Raw genomic sequence first — 23,532 nt, forward strand, 5'->3', positions numbered from 1 at the left:
CCCAGTCATCCAAAATGTGAGATGACCTGTGATGTCATGCCGTACTTTTTATTTATGTTTTATCTATTAGTTTGGTCATTAAGGTCCACAGAATGAGAGGCCTGCTCTGCCGGAAACATCGCAAAAAAAAAGTCATCACTTTTTTTTCCACCTTTTTTTTTGATGAGTCTTCACTTTTCACAGATTTGTGGGGGCGTTTTAGCCCAAGGAATGTTTTTCATGCTACACAAATGCTTGCAATGGATTCAGAATCATGAAGAACCCATAGTATGACCCCTCACATGCTACTTAAAGAAGATTTTCTTTTCTTTTTTCTTTTATATAATAACAGAGCAGACCTCTCATTCTGTGGACCTTAATGACCAAACTAATAGATTAAACTGAAATAAAAAGTATGGCATGACATCACAGGTACAACCTATTCCGTGAGCTTTTGGGCTTGTGGGTCCCTGACTAACTGGTGAAAGTTGTCTCTGTTGCCAACATGTTTTTCTTTTCTTTCTTTTGAGCGGTGGTCACAACGCTCCTATACGTGGCCGTGTGTGTGGGGTCTGTCTGTCTGTCTGTCTGTCTGTCTGTCTGTCTCGTGTCTGTCTGTCTGTCTGTCTGTAGCCTGTCAGTACCTTTTTTGACCACACATGTTAAGGGAGGGGCGCTGTTGTTCATGCCAGACCATACACACACACACACACACACAACACACACACACACACACACACACACACACACACACCACACACCATACGCACACACACACACCACACACACACACACCACCAGGGGGGGTGGTGGGGGGGGGTGGGGTGGGGGGGGAGGGGGGGGGGGGGGGGGGGGAACCACCGCTCAGTTCACACGGGTGTGATTTTTTTTCTTGCATTCAAACCCGTTATTGTTTATTATTTTCTCCTAGGGGAGCGAGGAGAGTGTGGAGCCCCCGGGGTGAAAGGAGAACAAGTAGGTTTTAAGAAGGACTCTTTGTTTGATAAGTTCTGTGTAGGCTAGTGGCTACTGTACTCTGTACTGTAGGCTTACTATGAGAAGATGTCATAACATGAGGTTTGATGTTCATGTCTTCCTCTGCAGGGTTTGGCTGGATCCGCTGGCCTCAGGGGCCCCAGAGGAGAGACGGTGAGCTCTTTAAACCATTTACTACCAAGATAACGTTTTTCGACTTTGTACCACAGGGAGGGGGGTGGGGGGACATTAGCGCTGCGAGGTGTTGAGAGCTTGTACTGTAGATCACTATTTTTTTTTTGGCAAAGTGTGTATGGGGAAAAAGAGCAGCCCCAAGTAAAGGACAACTCCACCCTAAATAACATCTAGGCTCATTTTCCTACTTATATTGATCCCAAAAGACTGTCCATAGGGGTCTATTAGGCAGAAATGCTCCCGTTGTCCAGTTTCCCCAGCAGAACCGAGCAAGCTCTCACAGCATAGAGTGGAGTCCATAAGCCTAGTGTAAAAGTGATAGGCTTCTATGTTATGAGAGCTGCTGGGTTCTGCTGGACAACGGAGAATTTCTGCCTAATAGACCGCCTGTCTTTTACAAAAGACAGCGGTTGAAATAATGGATGGATATTCCTCTATAAAATCACAAAGGTAAGCTACTTTCTTTGATGGCCGTGAGCAGACTGTGAACAACCTAAATGGCAGTAAAAGAGTTAAAGTACTTTGACTCAGTAGTCCATCACTGGCTCTTCTGGTCAGACATCAACTCTTCCTGCTGTCCAGCAGACATGCAGCCTTCACATCCGCGCTGAAACAAATCGGGGAACAGAGGCTAAAAACGCGGAGCGCGAGGGCCGAGGGGGGATACTCAGGGGCGTCACAAGGGGGGAAAAAGTGGGACTGAGTCACTAGGGCCCAAGGTGGAGGGGCCTTAATTATTTTATGCTTTAACTACTGAAAAATAGCAGATCTACAAGCTTGCAGCGCGGCACTCGAGCTTGTAGATCTGCTGTTTTTGAAAAGTCGTGAAAATGTGTGCAAATCTTTCCATACATGTATTTTTTAAGCGAACATTTGTAACTCAAAACTTAGCTTCTGGGTGGTCCCTGGAACTAAATATTTTTAAATGGGGGTCTGCGGCCAAATGCATATCATTTTGAGGGTCCTTCACATGAAAAGGTTTGACTTTGTCAGGTTTCTTTTGAAACATTCAAAGACTTGCACAAATTTTCACGATTTTTCAAAAATAGCAACTCTACAAGCTCCCAGCGCAGCACTCAGTGCCGCGCTGTGAGCTTGTATATCTTCTATTTGTCAATAGTTAAAGCACAAAATAATGCGTAATAATGCGTTCCCAGTCTAAATAGGTTAAACCCCCTCCTCCCCCTATGAAGAACATTCATGGGGGGCCCGCAGTGAATCCTTGTACCCAGGGTCCAGAATTTGGAGTGACACCCCTGACTCCCTCCCTCCCCCCCCTCACTGAATGCTGTGCACTAATGGAATGTGATGCAGGGATTAGATCTTATCCCATTCCCAGTGCTGCGCTGTGCTGTGAACCCACGGCCAGCATTGTCACCGAGCAGACTGTATTCTATAGGATTAGTGTTGCAGCGCATGTTGTCCATTCCCTCTCTGTGTCTTCTTAAACGCTGGTCACTCTGTGCACGGCGGGACCCGTCTGGGTTAGATTAGGTGACAGACACGCCCCCCCCCCTCTGGTTCCCATAGGGTCATTTAAGGTTCAAGGAGGCTCATGTTGTTTGTTATTGTCATGTAGTCCAGTGGTTTCTCTTACTCTTTCATCTAAACCAGTCGTTCTCAACCTTTTCAGGCCGCGACCCTCAAAATAATCATATTTTAACTGGGGACCCCCCAGCCTGACGAGCACTAAGAGTTGAGGAATTACATTTTGTATAACACGGTTCTATTGGGAAAACAGCAGATCTACATGCTCACGCCTCGTTCGGCGTTGTGTAGAGCATGTAGATCTGCTATTTTCACAATTTAGAGTCTATATACACTTAAACTTTATGTTGGTTTGTTTAGTGACGTCTCTTGAGAAAATGGCTGCGAGCAAAGAAAACAACAACATTACAGCAGCTTTTTATCCACCCCTAGTATGTATACAGGCCTATTTGGCTGCAGACCTACATACTGTATCTGAAATATTTTGTGCTAGGGACCGCCAGAATTTCAGAATTACATTTGGTAAGTGAAAGAGGATGAAACTCCCATGGCCTTTCCTCTAGCGCAGGGTTCCCCAATTAGTTTTCCCCAAGGGCCGAATTATGTCTAGGTTACCAAGCCGAGGGCCACAACATTGCAGGGGGCGACGGTGGCGTTCCCGCTACTCCAGCCTACCGTCGTTGTTGGGTGAAAATGTTGTATGTCCAAAACCGTTTGCTTTGCATTTATCATTTTAAAAATTATTTAAACAAGTGAAAACAGCCAATCTACAAGCACACAGCGCCTCGCATCGCGAGGCGTTGTGTGCTTGTAGATCTGCTGTTTTCACTACTTTTGTGCGGCGGCCTTGTATGATGAAGCAGGGCTTTACTTTGCGAAAGAACATACAAATTTGGAGATAAAAGGTTTCCACCCGACAACAACGATATACTAGTGTTGTTGCTGCTCTTATACCACCATTATTACTGGGGTTGGTGGGGGCCAGACAGTAGCCCCCCGCGGGCCGCTTATTGGGGAACCCTGCTCTAGCGCCACCATTAGGCCAAACACATATTTCCAAATAAAGGATGTACTGTGTAGAAGTCCTTGAACACGATACTGGTTGTTGAAGAGACAGGTTCGTTTAGACATTTTGTGAAGATACGGGCCGGACTACACCAGAAAATGTGTGCGCACGCGTCCGAAAAGCCCCTGGCTACACCAAGGAGAGAGTATTTGTTCAGGAGACCAGAGAGTCTGTGTACAAAACGCATACGCACGTGTACAAAATAGAACCAATTCTATTTTTACAGCATACGTATCCGGGCTCGCGATATCCATGAGTCTGGTGTAGCCAATATCATTGATATACTGTATATTGGATCTTTCCAAACGCGCTGTGTGCACGCAGTAAATTCTACGCAAAGACGTGCGTGAAAAGTCTTGGTGTAGTAGTCCGGCCGTTAGACATTTTGTGATGAGACAGGTTCGTTTACACATTTTGTGAAGAGAAAGGGTTGTTTAGACATTTTGTGCCCGCAGAAAAAGCTTTCCTTACAGTGACTTAAAGTGTTTATTTTCTGCTCCGTCACTCTCTGTAACTCACAGTCCACTGAATGAACTAACCTGGCCTTGAACCTGAAGGAGGTGATCATGGTGTCCACAGAGCACTCACATGGTGTCACTCTATGACAATGTGTTTTGCAGGGAGGGAGAGGAGATCCCGGGGACCAGGGTGCAGAGGGACCCATGGGACCTAAAGTAAGCAATAGATACAATGGAAATGTATGAATCTGATATGTTCATGTCAGCACACCACAGGGCGACCATGTTAATGTAATATTAATGTAATGTTAATGTCATCACACTCAACTGATGTTAATGTCATCACACTAATTAAGTGTGCCTGCCATGCAATGGCAAAACACTTATTGTAATCCGCCATACTTAAGTAAGTAATGTCGCCACAACATTTCGGCACGTAATAAGTGCCGCACGATTTACGCCACCGCCGCAATATATACATCAAAACGTGCGGCTCGGCCGGGAATGGGGTGCTATTACTTTTCTAAGAGAAAAGTTGTATCGTTTAATTGATATTAATTTATTAGTGAATTAATTTTACCCATTGACTTATAATGGGAATCGCAAAAACTCACATTCAATATTTTTTTTCTCGCAAACCATAGGGGCTACAGTTTCAAAACTTGGAGAGGAGATTTATAATGATATCAAGGATTAAATAAAAAATAATCTCGTCAGTTGGCCTCATGGTGGCGCTATAAAAGTCCACTTTACCTTTCGGCCTGTAACTCTTGAACCGTGGGTCGGAAAATTAAAATTCCTTTTTCCCTGGATTCCTTGGGTCATGACGCATCTCCTCATATAGGCCACGCCCATTTGCGTCAGGATAGATTTTCCGCCATTTTGAATTTTCTTCAAAACACACTTTTTGCTCCTTTTCCTACATATTTTCTCCAAATGTCACAAAAATCGATACACACGATCTATGGACTCATGCGATAAACATATTTAAACGATATTTTGATAGTCCATACCGTTCTTCCGTAACAGGGTTCCAAAGTTAGCGGGAGGAGCCCGTTTTGTAAGAAGTAGCCATAAATCACAAACGAAACATCCAGTCAACACCAAATTTTAACCAGAAGTGGGGGGCGCTATACTGAACATATAACCAAAAGCATTTCCACTTCGACCCATAGGGGGCACCACAAACGCGCAAAACGTAACCGTTTCATGCCAAAACGCGTTTTTCAGGGGACTTAGCGAGCTGCAGGCACACTTAAAATTTCTTAGAAATTTTCTTTTCTAGTCTCATATATATGTCATCATCACAGGGTGACCGTGGACCGGGCGGGGCCACCGGACCCCCAGGAGACGCAGGAGTTGGATTCCCTGGACCTAAGGTGACCTCAGGCCATGTCCTGCACACATTTGGCGGACCGTGGGTTCAATACCCGGGCCTTCGCCATGGCTGCTGCGCATATGCACGCGCGTGCACATGCCCGCGCACGTGCACACGCCCGCGCACGTGCACACGCCCTCGCGTAGCCACGATCTGACAATATTGCGCCGTACAGAGTGCTGCTGCCTGCACCAGTAGCAGAGCCCAATACAATAAACTTAGTCACAAACAACCATATTTTCATAGCAACACGAAAGCAAGCAAAATATATGTTGATATACACACATGATTCAACAGGCTTCATCACATACCAGCCAAGCTTCTGGGACTAGAGTTACACACTGCACAGTCTGCACACACGCACGCACACACACCCACCCACTGCTGAGCGCAGAACGCAGTGAGAAGCTCCACTCTGGCAAACACTCTGACATTAATATTCACACTACAAACATCACTTTGACAGCATTAAAAAATATCATCCATTAAGACAACTAGCCTAGATTAATGACAGCACAAGTCTTGCCCCAAAATCTTGTGTTGAAACGTTATATTCCATAATGTGCAACACAGCGTGAGTGTTGTTTCTCTTACCCAAATCTCCGGTGGTGTTTGCCAGACACTCCGGTAGGTTTCCTGATTAACAACCACGGTCGCTCGACTCGCTCATGTGTCCAAACGTCCTCGAAAAAAGTTTGACAAATTGTCCAGTAAATCCATATCTGTTTCTTCTCCTCCTTCCGCCATTTTTCGTTTCTTTATTTGTGAATTGTTGTGAGTAAATGTATAAATGTAGCTCTCTCAAGCTCTGCTCAGCTCAAACGAAAACAACATGTGAAACAGGAAGCAATTCTCTTTTCTGATTGGTTTCCTCCCAGGGCTGGGATGTGAATATCAGCAGTTCTCTTCTCTGATTGGACAATATTTCTTCCCAGAGATGGGATCTTTAGAACACTCTAGAGGGTGTCCCCATCTGAAAAAATGCGCCCAGGAGGGCTGTGATTGGGTAAAGAACCAGCCAATAACAATACATTGCCCAACAACCATTCACTTCAAAGGCAGCAGGCACTATAACTGAGGTTCAGAGGGGCTCTATCTTACCTGGAGACAACACAAGAAAACACCTGATTGGTTAAAAAAACGAATTGCTTTTTTAGACGTGCGCCCCTAGTGGAAGCAGTGTGTCCAGCCTGACTGAGTGAGAGAGAATGAAAGCAGAAAAATAAATGAACGAAAAATAAATATATATTATTAAATATAGATTTCTTCATCAGGCAAGTGCTGGACCTTCAGAGAATACTTTGCTAGCCCTCACGGACCTCCACTTATTGAGACTAACCCTATACTCTGGACCTTAGGCCTCAGACCATGTCCACACAACGCAAATCTGTGTCACTTTAGATCTGAACTGCTTTAACCATTATTTTATGCATTAACTATTAAATAGCAGATATACAAGCTCATAGAGTGGCACGGAGTGCCGCGCTGCAAGCTTGTAGATCTGCTATTTAGTTTTTAAATCATAAATCTTTGAAAGTCTTTGAATATTTTGTCTTCTAAATCCTTCTTCTTCATCAGTGATGCTCAAAGTTTTTAATGTCAAGGAGCCCTAGAATTACACGTATTATACGTTGTCCCAGGGACCCCCCAGAAGCAAATATTTACTCACAAATGTTTGCTTTTAAAACGATATGTTCAACATCCTGTTATAAGTGTACTAAATGTAATGTGTTGTTTTCTCAGGGAGACAAGGGTAACCAGGGCCGACCCGGGCCAGCGGGGGCGCCGGGCGTGGGTCAGGCAGGACCCATGGTGAGTTCATAATATCTACGCTGTCAGGTCCATACGTTGTACCGTTCTGTATGACCAATCTGAAAATGGGAACGTTTCAAAAAGCTTCACAAGCTTCTCGTTAATACTTTTCATTGCTTCAATATTTAATTAAAAATAAACAAAAAACACCTAGTGTGAAGTGAGCGGTGCTATTTATGAGTCATCAAGCGTCCCACTGGCCAATGGGACCCTGGCGAACAACAAACTTTCGCCCCGGACATTTTTTTTACATGTTTTTTCCCTCTGGTTTTCGACCGGACAACAAACTTTGAGACGTTTGTGCCAGGATGTAAGCCGGACATTGTAGCTTCCGTTTACTTAAAACCCGGATTTTTTTTTACGTGTTTTCCCATTGGTCTTTGACCGGACAAAGCCACATGTTGGAACTACAGCTCAAAAGCACATAGAAAGTTGAAATGTGGAGATACAAGGTTTGTGGTTGACATAAAGGATAATAGTGTTACTGTAACATGGCCAAACAATACATGACAGACTGCACTGAACAGCCTGTCCACTAGGCGGGCTCTATTTCCAGTAAACACTCAGCAGTTGTAATGGATGAATGCCATCATGCTCTGCAGCGTGTATCTATTCTGCATCTAGCATGAGGCAAGACGCAAGACCCAAATTCAGAGTGAACATTTTTAACTCAAATCTTTGCTTCTGGGGGTCCCTGGAACAACACGTTTTGAGATGGGGGTCCGTGGCCAAATACATATCATTGGGGTCCTCGACATGAAAAAGTTTGAGAACCACTCATAGCAACAAGTTTTTCAGAAAACTGTTAGGATTTAGAAGACATTTGTAGAATCGGCAGAGGTTCTCAACCCAAAATGATATCTATTTGGCCGTGGACCCCATCTCAAAATATTTGGTTCCAGGGACCCCCAGAAGCAAATTATCAAGTTAAAATTTTCACTCTAAATGTGGGTCAAACAGAATAGATACATGCTGTTCTCAGCTCTGATAATGAAGCTTCATGTATGTGATGTCGATGTGGTACTATATATGACCTGTGTATGTGATGTGTTTCTTCTCTCCAGGGACCAGTCGGACCTCCTGGAATACAAGGCTCCCAGGGCTTCCCTGGAGAAGGTCTGCCTGGACCCAAAGTGAGTTGTAGGACTGTCACCGTTAGGACATTTTACACCACCATTCATTGTCACTCAAATAATTGCCAATACGTTTTTGTCGTTGACAATTACATTTCTGTTTGGCTTGTAGGCTTTGAAGTTGCACATGGCAGATATGACACATAAATATACAAAGAAATTAATTACATATTTGACAACTTTATACTTAAAAAAGAACATTGATAGTGTAAATAGCAATGTGATGTGATAGTTTATGCTGCTGCAAGTAAAACCCCCCAAAAAGTGTTTCTCTCATGTACCTGTACTCAAGATGTAACAATGACGAACACCTTGTCCTTGTCATAGACTGTAAAAAAATATGGACGGTGTTAAGCCATTGGTTTCTATGCTGCGAAAATTATGCTTTTTTTCCCCCTTGTACGGGTGCCGCCATCATTGTAGAAATCAACGTTCATTGGTAGAAATGGTACCATCTCGAATCCTATTGGCTGCCAAAGGTCACATGCAACCGCAGGGATACTTGGGAGAATGTGGTGTTGAGCTTGCCGACAATTAAAGCACACAAAGAAGAACCATCACAAGCCTATGATCAAGCCTCCTATAGCATACCCTGCTTTAACATCAAACCTCCTACATGTTCTCATAACACTGTGCTTGTTACCAGGGCGACCGGGGCTACGAGGGTCCCAAGGGCAGCCGCGGACCACCGGGACTAGGGGTCAAAGGTGACAAGGTAGGACTCACCTCTAGCTGGTCGCTGTCACACTGATCTGACTGGTGTTTAAAAACAAACAGATGACCTCTGACCTTCCACCCCTGACCTTTCAGGGAGGAACAGGAGCTCCAGGGCTTCCAGGGCTGATGGGCTTTCCTGGAGCCGGGATCCAAGGAGACAAGGTATTATTATACTATAATATAATATTATAATATTATAATATTATTATTATAGAATGGATCCAAGGAGACAAGGTATTATTAATTATAATAATAATATTATAATATTATTATTATAGAATGGATTCAAGGAGACAAGGTATTATTATAATATAATATAATATAATATAATATAATATAATATATTATAATATTATTATTATAGAATGGATCCAAGGAGACAAGGTATTATTATACTACTATAATATAATATTATAATATTATTATAGAATGGATCCAAGGAGACAAGGTATTATAATATAATATAATATAATATAATATAATATAATATATTATAATATTATTATTATAGAATGGATCCAAGGAGACAAGGTATTATTATACTACTATAATATAATATTATAATATTATTATAGAATGGATCCAAGGAGACAAGGTATTGTAATATAATATAATATAATATAATATAATATAATATAATATAATATAATATAATATAATATAATATAATATATGCAGTTGCACGTTGTTCTCTCTCCAATTTTGGCTGACTGGAACCGCCGATCTCACTGTCAGATACCCGGGACCCGGGACATACTGTAGCGGCTCCGACCTTCTTCTTGTGAATGGACCCAGACCCGGCTCGGTGCCGGGTCTGATCCCAGGGAATTTTGGTTCTCGGACCTACCCGAAGACCTCTACTCCACTTTAATTGAGATGTGTGTGTGCTGTTTTAGGGGGACCAGGGCCCAGTGGGCCCCTCGGGGCCCAGAGGACCTCCCGGACTGGGCATCATGGGACCTAAGGTGGGTGCAACCATCTCCTACACCAGTGGTCCTCAACCTTTTCAGGGCCGCGACCCCCAAAATAATCATATTCTAACTGTGGACCCCCCCACCCTGACGAGCACTAAGAGTTGAGGCATTACATTTTGTATGACACGGTTCTATTGTGCAAATAGCAGCCCCATGAGCATGTAGATCTGCCATTTTCACAATGTCTGCCTCTAATATTTGACAATTTGGCCAATGTTTATTTTGTCATTTTAGAGGTATCAAAAAGTCTTTAAATTGTCACTTTAGAAAATATCATATACCAGTGTACACTTAAACGTTATGCTGGTTTGTTTACTGTTGAGTGAGAAACAATATTGCACATCAAGTTCATCACCTGGGGACTAATTTGGGGATCCAACACCACAGTGTTAGATCATAGGACCTAAGGTTGGTGGAACCATCTCCTACACCACAGGGTTGGAAAAGTAGCCAAGTACGCCCTATAGCGATATGTAGCGGTTAAAATGCAACTTAGATAGATAGCGGGCGGCCATAGCTGAGTGGTCAGTGAGCCTGCCTGGGGAGACAGAGCCCCTGGTTGTCCCAGGTACGATTCCTGGCCAGGCCAGCAATGTGTCGATGTGTCCCTGTGCAAGACCTATTGCTCCCAGAGCGTCACATATGGCTGCTCACTGCTCCTAGTTATTATAGGATGGGTAAAATGCAGACTGCAGAGGACACATTTCGCGAATGTACTGTGACACCCCAAGGCGTGGGGCCTTTATTATATTATTATATTATAGCATGTTATGGTGACAGATAACAGGTTCATGTGTTGACCTGGCAGCCTATAGTTTCAATGTACATATTATTGAATTGTTTATATCATAATGTTTAGACTGATGATGGGTTCTTGGTGTGCCTACAGTATGATCCCAGATTTCTATTTCTATGCATTTGATGTGTTCTCTTGTTTGTCTTGCTTACTGTACTGTAAATCTCTCTGGATTAAAGCTAAATGCCTAATTGTAAATTGTAAATTGTGCTCACACAGCGGAGTCTGGGGGTCAGAATCCACAGATTATCGACCTTTGTATAATCAATTAAATCAATTAATTCCATTAACTGTGGTGCGGAACCCTAATTCATTGTGTTGTTCTTCCTCAGGGGGACCAGGGGTTCCCCGGAGAGCCTGGTCCTCAGGGGGAGAGGGGGCTGGGGGAGCCTGGACCCAAGGTGAGACGGAGACTAGGGACCCGAAAAACAGTTTACTAAACACTGAACAAACACTCTATAGTATATAAACTAAAGCTATATTTAACACTGTTACTGAACAAACACTCTATAGCAATGATTACTGTCACAATATAGAGCTGTTTAACACTGTTACTGAACAAACACTCTATAGCAATGATTACTGTCACAATATAGAGCTGTTTAACACTGTTACTGAACAAACACTCTATAGCAATGATTACTGTCACAATATAGAGCTGTTTAACACTGTTACTGAACAAACACTCTATAACAATGATTACTGTCACAATATAGAGCTGTTTAACACTGTTACTGAACAAACACTCTATAGCAATGATTACTGTCACAATATAGAGCTGTTTAACACTGTGTCTGAACAAACACTCTATAGCAATGATTACTAGCTGTCACAATATAGAGCTGTTTAACACTGTTACTGAACAAACACTCTATAGCAATGATTACTGTCACAATATAGAGCTATTTAACACTGTGTCTGAACAAACACTCTATAGCAATGATTACTAGCTGTCACAATATAGAGCTATTTAACACTGTGTCTGAACAAACACTCTATAGCAATGATTACTGTCACAATATAGAGCTATTTAACACTGTTACTGAACAAACACTCTATAGCAATGATTACTGTCACAATATAGAGCTATTTAACACTGTGTCTGAACAAACACTCTATAGCAATGATTACTAGCTGTCACAATATAGAGCTATTTAACACTGTTACTGAACAAACACTCTATAGCAATGATTACTGTCACAATATAGAGCTATTTAACACTGTGTCTGAACAAACACTCTATAGCAATGATTACTAGCTGTCACAATATAGAGCTATTTAACACTGTGTCTGAACAAACACTCTATAGCAATGATTACTGTCACAATATAGAGCTATGTAACACTGTTACTGAACAAACACTCTATAGCAACGATTACTGTCACAATATAGAGCTATTTAACACTGTTACTGAACAAACACTCTATAGCAACGATTACTGTCACAATATAGAGCTATTTAATACTGTTACTGAACAAACACTCTATAGCAACGATTACTGTCACAATATAGAGCTATGTAACACTGTTACTGAATAAACACTCTATAGCAACGATTACTGTCACAATATAGAGCTATTTAACACTGTTACTGAACAAACACTCTATATCAATTTTTAAACTTTATTATTAACCCAAAAAATATCATAATATTTAATTTAAACATTTTGAGCAGTAATCTTGAGTTGACAGCTCTGTGTGTATGCGTGCGCGCACGTGTGCGTGCTTGCGTGTGTATGCGTGCGTGCACGTGTGTGTGCGTGCGTGTGTGCGTGCGTGTGTGTTCCAGGGGGAGGGGGGCCCTGAAGGCACCGCTGGGATACCTGGCATTCCTGGAGAGGACGGGGCGGTGGGGCCAAAGGTCAGTACATGAGGAGCTTTACATAGATTGCGCATTATACATTCAGCCATTCACACACACATTCACACACCGATGTCAGAGGAAACCATGCAAGGCACCAACCTGCTCATCAGGAGCAACTATAGGGTTCAGAGTCTTGCTCAAGGACTCGTCCACACTAACTCTAGGGACTGGGGGAGCCCGGGATCGAACTGGGAACCCTCAGTGTTCTAATGGCGGTTTCTCTACCTCTGAGCCAAGCTGCCGCCCCTGTCACCTACTGTCAGGGGAAAAGGTCACCGCTGGCGGAAAGTTACTTAATATCAGTTTACTGTACTGTACTGTACTGTAGGCCTACAATGGTGATATACTTTTACTTTTAGTGATATTGTACTTTTTACTCCACGATAACTATTTAAAAACTTTACAAGTTACTTACACGTGACTTTGTGGATTTAGATTATGATTACAAAACGTACATTACGGTAACCACTGCCGAAAATAGCCAATCTACAACAAACCATGGCCGTGAGGACACCGAGGTCATGACTTCTGTATTTTACAGATTACACATTTTTTTTCTATATTCGTGCAGCAAAGATATTACAATGCCAAAATTACATGAACTATTGACAGTTTTTGCTTCGTATGTACAATGGTGTGCATGGGAAAACTATGATCTACAAGCCCTCACCACGTTGGGTCAGCGACGCGTTGTGGTCTTGTAGATCAGCTGGCCTCGGCATTTCCTAAACCCTGGCTACGGGCCTGCAACAAGCAGCGTGCTTGAGTGAGGCATCGTGAGCTTGTAGATCTGCTATTTTCGACGTTCCCCCCAAAATAGGGATTCAACGTACGTTTTTCAGAAAACTGTGTTAACACAACGGTTGCCACCTTAAAATCTCTTCCAGGCTGCCACCAGTCTCCATAGACTTCCATGTAATTCATAGTGCACGGATCATGCACGCCCATGCCTAGATCATGCACCACGTGTGTGCATCTTACCCACAATGCATCTCAGTCCTTTGTTCTATGTTCATTCTAGGTGTTTAGCCTCCTCCCTGTGAAATGTAGTTTCATATGTTAATGTATTGTTTACGGATAGTACTGAGTTCTATGGATTATTATGATATGTGATCATTTCAAATCATGCAACTGAAGGTTATATGTTGTGTGCATGTGAGATCAGATTATGTCTCATGTCATGTTCGAGCATGTCATGTTCACAGCAGAACTACGCCACCAAACTAAATGCAATATCATTGCATAAATGGTGAATATCAATAAATGTTCTGGTTTATCTAATAATGGTGTGGTTAATCCTGAGCTGAAGTATATAAAGAAGTGAAGCCACCTACCAAGGTGTAAATCTTTGAAGACGCTCCGCCTCGCCTTTCTCGCTGCCCTTCTGGATGACTGTAAACTAGACTGACCTCTGTCCAACTTGCGCCTTGTGCACTCGTGGCCATGTATGGCCTACTAGTGCTCCAGCAGAGTGCGATCGGTGCTGTTGGGTGCTATCTGTACAGTATGTGGGAAGTCACCAAGTTGGTGACTTCACCCTGTGTTTTTTCAAGGGTTTTCCCCATTGGATGACAGTGTAAACACAGGCGTACGGGACGCACAAATACACTGAACACAGTACTTGCACACTCTGATGGGGCAGTAACAAGGAAGTAGGGCGGAAGTGTGTGACTGGTCCATCTGGCAGTGCGTCAGCGCCATCTAGCGACATGGCATGCACACTGCAGTGATTTCAATCACTGTTATAAAAATCAAACCTCGGTTCGAAGTGAAGCGGTGAAGCATTAGTTGTGGATGCAGTAGGTGAGAACTATTGCATGTACAGGACAGATAAAACCTGAAGGCCAAATTATCATGTGAAGCTTGACCAATCCTCAAAGTATCCATTCATCAGACAGGGAGGGACACTACACACATATTCTGGACGTACAGGACAGATAAAACCTATTCATTCTGAACTGAAATGGCCATATATGGACATGGTACACACATTTTGCTTTTTGAAAAAGCCTATTCATTCTGGACTGATATTCTGGACGTACGGGACAGAAAAAACCTGTTCATTCTGGACTGGAGTGACCATATATGGACATGAGGTGACATACATTTTGTTTTTTTTCATTGTGGACTGAAATGACTATATGGGCGTGGGACACACAAAGCCACTCATTGGAAGCGGTTTTCATCGCTTCAAAAATCAAACCTCGGTTCGAAGTGAAGGGGTGAACTTTTATTCTGTGTTCTAGAGCTATGAACTTCGGTTCGAAGTGAAGCGGTATGTGTTCTAGACCTTCAGAATTCAGAATTCTGAATGAATGAATGATTTTATCTGGAGGGCCGAATTGTCATGTGAAGCTTGACCAATCCTCAAAGTATTGGACATTTTTAATCATCCAATCATCAGACCGGGACGGACACTACACACATATTCTGGACATACGGGACAGATAAAACCTGTTCATTCTGGACTGAAATGACCATATATGGACGTGGGGGACACACATGGGACACACATTTACGGACAGATAAAACCTGTTCATTCTGGACTGAAATTACCATATATGGACGTGGGGGACACACATGGGACACACATTTACGGACAGATAAAACCTGTTCATTCTGGACTGAAATGACCATATATGGACGTGGGGGACACACCGCTTCAAAAAGTGAGAATGCAACCAGACTTTGCTGTTTTCTCTAGAGGCCGTTGTCGACTAAACATGGCCTTGGTTGACTGGGATCCACCAGGGCTCTGTAGTAGTCTGGACGATCTATACTAGTCTAGATGATCTGCACTAGTCTGAATGGATCGAAATTCCATTAGATATTCTACATAATTACGTCATCACGCAATGACATCACAACATTGTCATCACAACCGATGTACTTGTCCTTTCAAAGTAAACTTCCAATAAACAATATATGTCATTCAACAACTATTCCAACTGGTTAAGCTAGCTGTCCTTTAATAACTTATCCGTAACTTTGTTGAACTTATTCACGGTGGTGCTGCTGTGTGAAATGTTTCACTGGACAACAGATCTGAAAGGAGGACCAAAGGATTCCTGCCATGCTGCTTTGGTAGTCGGACACAAGCTGTACTCATTTGGAGGAAACTACAGCTACCTGAACAACAGTGATCAGATTGAAGTCCACATCTTCAACACAGTGTCTTTGCTTTGGAAGAAGTTGTCCCCAGTGACAAATGGAAGAGGACAACGTCCCACTGAGGTTCCCTCCTGGCGCTATAACTACCCAGCTGTGCTGATAGAAGACATTGTCTACATCTGGGGAGGGTGTTTTAACTGCAATGTTCTTTATGCCTTTGATGTCGACACCCACAGCTGGTTCAAACCCAATATTTCTGGGACTATTCCAGCAGCAAGGATGTCCCACTCAGCCTGTGTCCTGGAGAAGGTCATGTATGTGTATGGAGGATACACCCAGCCGAGTAAATGGACTAATGACATGTACAAGTTGGACACCACCATAATGGTCTGATCTTTAATTAACACCAGAGGCAGTACACCTCCTGCTTCAGCACGTCACTCTGCCACCATCATCAGAACAAAGATGTATGTATTTGGGGACTGTGAGAGAGACTACAACAACATCATGAGAGTGTTTGATACAGAGACCAACTGCTGGCTGAGTACGCCTTCTGTACGCCTTCTCCCAGAAGGGAGCTGTGATCATTCAGCCTTTGCCTACAATGGAGAGCTCTACATATATGGAGGCAGGAACGGTACTTCAATTTGTGGAAGTTCTGTCCAGAGTCCTTTTCCTAAAAGCAGGTTGAGCCCAAGGGGAAAGGTCCCTGTAGGATGCATCAGAGGTGCTGTTGCATGGTGGGAGATTGTATCATCTTCTTTGGAGGATACAAAGCTGACAACGCTCCCGTTGATGAGCTGAACTGTTAGATTTAAGTCCTAGCCTGAAGACGTTATGCAAGCTGGCAGTTATTCAGCATGGTCTGGATGAGTCTGAACTCCCACACAACATCAGGTGGGAACTGGCAGCCATGATACCAACGGCAACAGAAACCAATAACATGCCCAAACGGAGTCCAAGCATAGAACAAGATCATTGTGAGATGTTGTAGTGGAAGATGCTGAAGATATAGATGATGGCTTCCAGTAGTTGAAGATGAAGAAACGTACAACATAATGAAAAATAATGTTATTAAAAGAGAAAAGGTTTCATGACGTGGCTCTGTAAGAGACTAGAGGGTCTGTCACTTTTTCCAGAGCTAATCTCACGAACCACTGGACTGATCAGCACCAAATGTATTGTAGGCGCTACCAATTGGCACTTTTGTTTTTACTTCGGGCTCTGAAGCATGGCCTACATCTGGCCTACATCTGGCCTACATCTGGCCTACATCTGGCCTACATCTGGCTTACATCTGGCCAACAGCTGTTCTACATCTGGACTGCATCTTGTCACAAAGCGCCCAAAGTTTGTTGTACGCCCAGGGTCACGTTGGCCAAGCTTCGCGGGACGCTTAATGAAATTAACTCATAAATAGCACCGCTCACTTTTCACTAGGTGTGATTCTTTTGGGTGTCCATAGCTGGTGCAACACTGGTTATAATCACTAACTAGAAAGATCCAACTGGAAATTGCAAGTGTGGTTGCCGTTGACTCTAATGGGGAGCCAATCAGAGAGGGGGAAAAGGATGACATCACAATACCATGGTATATATATATATATATATATATATACTGTATATATACGGGGAAATCATGATGTCTGATTGGCTGAAGGGTTACATGAGATGAGTAAAAACGCCACACTAAAAATATGTAACAAGTTGGAACGGGGCAAAGGCAACAATACTGTATATGTAGGCCTACCTGAGAAGAACTATATGTCTAATGTATATATATATATATATATAATGTATATTAAAAAAAAAGTGTATGCATAAGTGACGCTCAAACTTTTTCATTAAGAACAAGGACCCCCCTAAAATTATATGAATTTGGCCGCTGACTCCCATCTCAAAGTATTTTGTTCCCGGAGATCCCCCTTATGCACATACTTGAGTTACAAATGTTCGTTGTATACTGTATATTCAAAGATTTGCACAAATCTTCATCATTTTTCGAAAAATCTAAAAGCCCATATAGCACGGCACTCGGTGACCCCGATCTCAAAGTATTTTGTTCCAGAGACTCCATAGAAGCACATTATTATTTGAGTACCAATGTTAAGAATATCCGGGTCACGGCACCAATGTAACGCCCGGGATTCTGGTCACCCATGGGAGGAGGTAAAAAGGGGGGATGGGGGAGTGTAGCAGTGTAAATAGTAAATGGTGCATTTATATAGCGTTTTTATCCAAAGCGCTTTACAATGTGCATTACATTCACCCATTCACACACACATTCATACACCGGTGGCAGAGGAAACCATGCAAGGCACCAACCTGCCTACCGGGAGCAACTATGGGTTCAGTGTCTTGCTCAAGAACACTTCGACATGTTGACAGGAGTAGCCTGGATTTGAACCTCTGAGAGTGACTCACTGCCTCAAAAGTCTAAAATCGCCTCCCGGTCCATAGGGCTGTCCCTTTGGCCTGGTGGTTAAGATATGTTAGATTTATGTTAGCCTTCCATGCGGGAGACATGGGTACAAATCCTGGACGTTACATATAAAGATTGGCACAGATTTGCATAAATCTCACCTGTGCAAAGAGAGCATGGTATCACTCAAACACGACACACGTGCATATCTCCTTGTATGGGCCTTCCTGTCTGTGATGTCAGTTATCTCCATACATGGAGATCTGTCCTCATACACACACAAAGTGAAACGTACTGTAGGAGTGGTTAGCACCGCTCTAAAGAAATAGCTGATCTACAAGCACTCGGTGCCGCGCTATGAGCTTGTACATCAGCTATTTTTTGAATAGCCAAAGTATAAAATAAAGATTAAAAGTGGTTAAAATACAACCCAGAAGGACAGACTGAAATAGCGTCGTTTATGATATTTTTCATGTTTGATATGGCCTGTTGTTTCTGGGGAAGATTGAGTTCATTATGCTGGAAAAAGTCGTAAACTACACTCCCGGGACACTTCCTGCTCTGAAACCACTGTTCCCTACTAGCCGAGGTTCATGGGAAATGTAGTCGTTTGGTTCTGTTTGACTCGTTCCTAGCGTTTAATGTGTTACTATTTGGCTAAATGTGTACATGTCCACCTTTAGTCGATGCTTCATAAATCGCTGGGATAGTTTGTTTATTTTTTGGAACAGATCTTATATGAGGCCATCTAAGATTCCCCTAAGGGAACACAACACAAAAAATGGTTCAAGTTAATGTAATAGTGTGGAGACCCCCTCCCCGTTAGAACTCTGAGGACCCCCTAGGAGTCCCGGATCCACCGTTGAAGACCCATGATATAGACTTTTTTTTTTAACTAATGTTTTTTTGATCTATGATAATAGCCTACTAACTCATGCATGTTGTTGAGTTCTTAAACCCAGGGTTAGATTTTATTAATGATTTTTTGATATATGGATGTATTACATTAATGGTTAATTATTCTCATGATTGTTAATGTTGTTCTACGCAGGGAGAGATGGGCTTACCAGGAACCAGAGGCCTAGAGGGGGTCCCCGGGAAAGGAGTCCCCGGAGAAAAGGTCAGATCCACAAAGGTTCCACGTTGTCTCCTCCTGAGTCAAAGGTTCTGCAAATAATCTGATAGCACACATTTTCACGACTTTTTCAAAAATAGCAGATCTACAAGCTCGCAGCGCGGCACTCGGTGCCGCGCTGTGAGCTTGTATATCTGCTATTTTTCACGGGTTAAAGCATTCAATAATTCTAGGCCTAAATGGCCTAAATAGCACAGCTTGGATTCATCAAAAGACAAATACTGTGGAAAATACAAACATAGCATGAGATCAAAGTACATTATGCATAAAGGAGGAAGTCACACACACACACACACACACACACACACACACACACACACACACACACACACACACACACACACACACACACACACACACACACACACACACACACACACACACACACACACAGTCAACCTCTGTCAAGATGTCATAATATGACAACTTGACACCATACTATTAACCTGGGTATAGTGTTTATTAATTGTATTTATTAAGTGTCTCACTTATAAAATCTTATCCTATCATAGCGGAGAGTTTTACAAAGACCACGAAACCAGGGTTTACATCTGCAGCAGGTGTACATCAGCATATGAGACCCTTTACAGTTTCCGTTACAATTACGTTGCAGTATTGATACTTTAACTCAAGTAAAAACCACCACTGTCTATAATGTGATGTGTTTGTATTTCCGCTTGCAGGGGGACAGAGGTAACCGTGGACCCAGGGGTCTGCCGGGGGCCCTGGGCCCTGTGGGACCCGCAGGGGCCAAGGTTTGTGCACCCCCCCCCCCCCCCCCCCTTCAAAAAATGCCTTCCAAATCCCAACAATTTTATGAAAAAGCTGTTGTTTCTACATGTGTGGTGCTCAAACATTTTCATGTCAAGGACCCTCAAAATGTAGCCTGGTTCCAGACTCGCTGCATCGCTAGCCACACCCTTTAAAAATTTCTTTTGGTGATTCAGGGAGTCGGGTGTTGCTCTCCACTGTACGGCAAATCAGCGTCGTGAATCAGTGTCTTGTGAACAGCGTGGGTGGGGTTTTCCAAGAACTTATGTGTGATTCCATGTAACCTGCAGCGACGCCGCCGGACCGGACCGCACATTCCCAAACATAAACATTACGTCATCCGTCGCGGTAATATGCGATCATATCGATCTCGCTATGAAACATCAAGCAGACATGTTATGTTGTGTTTGATACTATAGTTCGTAGCGCTCCTATTCTGCCTGTTTCTTTGGTTAGCAAGTAGCACTAGCAAGCAACATGCTAGCCACTAGCCAGCCACATAACAACACTACGTGATCTGCTTTGCTACTGTTGTGTTGGTCAGACGGTGAACCAATCGCAGAAGACTGTCTCTTTGGCAACGCCCATCCCAGAAACTGCCTTGGATGAAAGCAAGTTCAGACTGAATAATGGAGTGAAACGAAATGCAATTCAGTCTGAGTTGACTGTCAGGCTACTCAAAATGATGAATATTTGGCCACGAACCCCCCCCAAAATTAGAATTTTTCATTTTCAAAGAATACATATTCAAACACTTGCACAAATTTTCCACGATAATTAAAAAAATAGCATCTACAAGCTCACAGTGCAGCACTTGGTGCCGCGCTGTGTGCTTGTAGATCTGCTATTTTTTTAATTGCTAAAGTATGAAATAACAGTTAAAGTTGTACAACAATATTAAGTGACACAGACACGGTCCCGCTCTAAATGGGTAAACTTTTTTCAAAAATAGCTCATCTACAAGTTCATGGGTCAAGGTGAGGCAGGTGGGAGGTCAACGCTCTCAGCTAGTCTTGGGTGGTGTTCACCTAGTCAAGGTCAAAGGTCAGTAGAGGTCATGTTTAACTGTTGAAGGTCATGTTGCAGGGGGAGCCTGGCAGTCTGGGATGGATGGGTCTTCCAGGACCTCCTGGTCGAGGCCTTCCAGGACCTAAGGTACACACACACACACACACACACACACACACACACACACACACACACACACACACACACACACACACACACACACACACACACACACACACACACACACACACACACACACACACACACACACACACACACGACCACTTTAACCTTCCAGGACCCAAGGTACACGCACTAAATATATGGTGTTTTTCTGAAATGTTTCTATGAAAGGCCAAAGGTGTAAGCTATCAAATAGTTTTGGAATTTAGTTTCTAGCTGCTACAGAGGCTGAGTAATATGTTTTCCAGAAAAACAGACATAGGTTTTTAAGGCTTTTTTCAAGTCGGACTTAATAGGGCCTAAATGGGTTAATATATATATATATTTTTTTTTGCCACACATAATTATGTACAAATATATGCCATGAATATCTCTGCTAAGTCCAAAACATGTTTTGGGGGAAATTAGCTCAAGTGGAGTGCATGGGCTTTTTACTACTTTTCATTGGTTCAATATTACCAACACACAGACATAAAGGGTGTGCGATAGCATTTATTTAAAAAAAAAAAAAAGAAGAAAAAAAAAAGAGAGGGCCAATTGGGTGGAGTTAGCTGCTTTGGCAGAAAGTGTGGAGTTAGGAGGTTTTGTCCCAAGCACCTTTTATTACTTTTCGTTGGTTCAATATTGATTTATGCCAAAACCTCAAAAATGAAGTTAAGAGGTTTTGGTCAGACAGTGACGATATGCATTGCAAGTACATTTACAATTTAGGCATTTAGCAGATGCTCTTAATCCAGAGAATACATAGAAATAGTCATAAGGTAGATGACTATTTCTATAGGTAAACCAACAGCAGAATAACCAAACAACCAAACTATGTTTCACAAAACCTTGATACAGACTGGAATTATCAACTATCCTGGCTTAAGTTAGCCAGGATCAGCACTCATGCTGGGGAAAGTGAACAAATAAGTCAATAAGAACAAATAAGAACAAATAAATACGATGTGTGTCATACTACTGTATATAACACAGTATTTATTGATGTTTACATAACTATATCGTTATATATTTTATACAACAGGGAGACATGGGACCGGTGGGCCCAGCAGGACCGCTTGGAGAGCCTGGTGTTGGCATCGCCGGGCCAAAGGTAAACAACATGTCATGGACACACACCGTGTGCTGTGAGTTTCTCACCACTGTGTGGCGCTAGAGAGCTGATCCTGTGTGCGTCCTTCATCCATGCAGGGTGACAGAGGAAGTCCTGGACCCGTGGGACCTCAAGGGTTAAAGGGAGACGCCTACCCGGGACCACAGGTGAGGTGGCACATGCACGCACATGTGGCAGAGAGAGTCGCAGCCCCAGCCTGAAGCTTCAAAAGTCTAGTATCTGCTCTCAATCCATAGGGATATCCCTTTGGAGTAATGGTTAAGATATTGGACTTTCACGCGGGAGACCCGGGTTCGAAGCTGGGTGGGGAGGTTCGGATCACCTCCGTTACACACACACACACACACACACACACACACACACACACTCATGTCAAAGACCCCCAAACTGATATGTATTTGGCTGTGGACCCCCAATCTGAAAAGGTTTTGCCAGGGACCCCATGCAGAAGAGAATTAAGATTTATGTTAAAAATAAATTATCAAAATGTTCTTCCAAACATTTTCAACAGTCCCCTTTGAGCCACAACAGCCCACTACGGCGGCCCATTTGGGACTCTAAGAACTGTGGACGGTCATTGTGAACAACACATATCTATATCTATCTAATTATTTTATTTTTCGAGCGATACAAATAAGTGCTCGATAACAGGCTTGATAAGCCTAAAGCTTATAGATACCGGGCACTCGATTTATTTGACATCGAGTTTGTAGCGGGCTACTTGTACCCCAACATGTGCTGTCGGAGCTGTGATGATAACACCGTATAGAGACCAGTAAGACTCTCTAATCGGGAGATAAGCGACCGTCAGGTCGCATACACACACTTTAGAAGGCAATGGTAGGCAATCAGGAGGGAATATGGGAAATGCACAGATACACGTCAGAAAGTCAGAACTCTCTGACGAAAAGTCTGGTGGTCGGGGACAGTATGGACAGGCCTTTAAGGGCGGATT

The 23,532-nt window shown here is 43.0% G+C and overlaps 1 protein-coding gene across 1 annotated transcript in view; it reads left to right on the forward strand.

The window, feature by feature from the left end:
- Window positions 1–23,532, forward strand: part of col28a1a (collagen, type XXVIII, alpha 1a) — a gene marked incomplete at both ends in the record, with an annotated part of 48,153 nt that overhangs the window by 11,771 nt on the left and 12,850 nt on the right. The window contains 15 exons of the mRNA XM_080735213.1: window positions 1,084–1,128; window positions 4,324–4,377; window positions 5,472–5,540; window positions 7,283–7,351; window positions 8,416–8,484; window positions 9,131–9,199; window positions 9,295–9,363; window positions 10,098–10,166; window positions 11,304–11,372; window positions 12,760–12,831; window positions 19,418–19,486; window positions 20,185–20,256; window positions 21,359–21,427; window positions 22,488–22,556; window positions 22,655–22,723. Of these exons, the coding sequence (XP_080591339.1) occupies window positions 1,084–1,128; window positions 4,324–4,377; window positions 5,472–5,540; window positions 7,283–7,351; window positions 8,416–8,484; window positions 9,131–9,199; window positions 9,295–9,363; window positions 10,098–10,166; window positions 11,304–11,372; window positions 12,760–12,831; window positions 19,418–19,486; window positions 20,185–20,256; window positions 21,359–21,427; window positions 22,488–22,556; window positions 22,655–22,723 (1,002 nt within the window). The remainder of the gene's footprint in view (window positions 1–1,083; window positions 1,129–4,323; window positions 4,378–5,471; window positions 5,541–7,282; window positions 7,352–8,415; window positions 8,485–9,130; window positions 9,200–9,294; window positions 9,364–10,097; window positions 10,167–11,303; window positions 11,373–12,759; window positions 12,832–19,417; window positions 19,487–20,184; window positions 20,257–21,358; window positions 21,428–22,487; window positions 22,557–22,654; window positions 22,724–23,532) is intronic.

This window comes from Nannobrachium achirus, assembly GCF_963921795.1.
Source record: "Nannobrachium achirus genome assembly, chromosome: 10".
NCBI lineage: Eukaryota > Metazoa > Chordata > Actinopteri > Myctophiformes > Myctophidae > Nannobrachium > Nannobrachium achirus.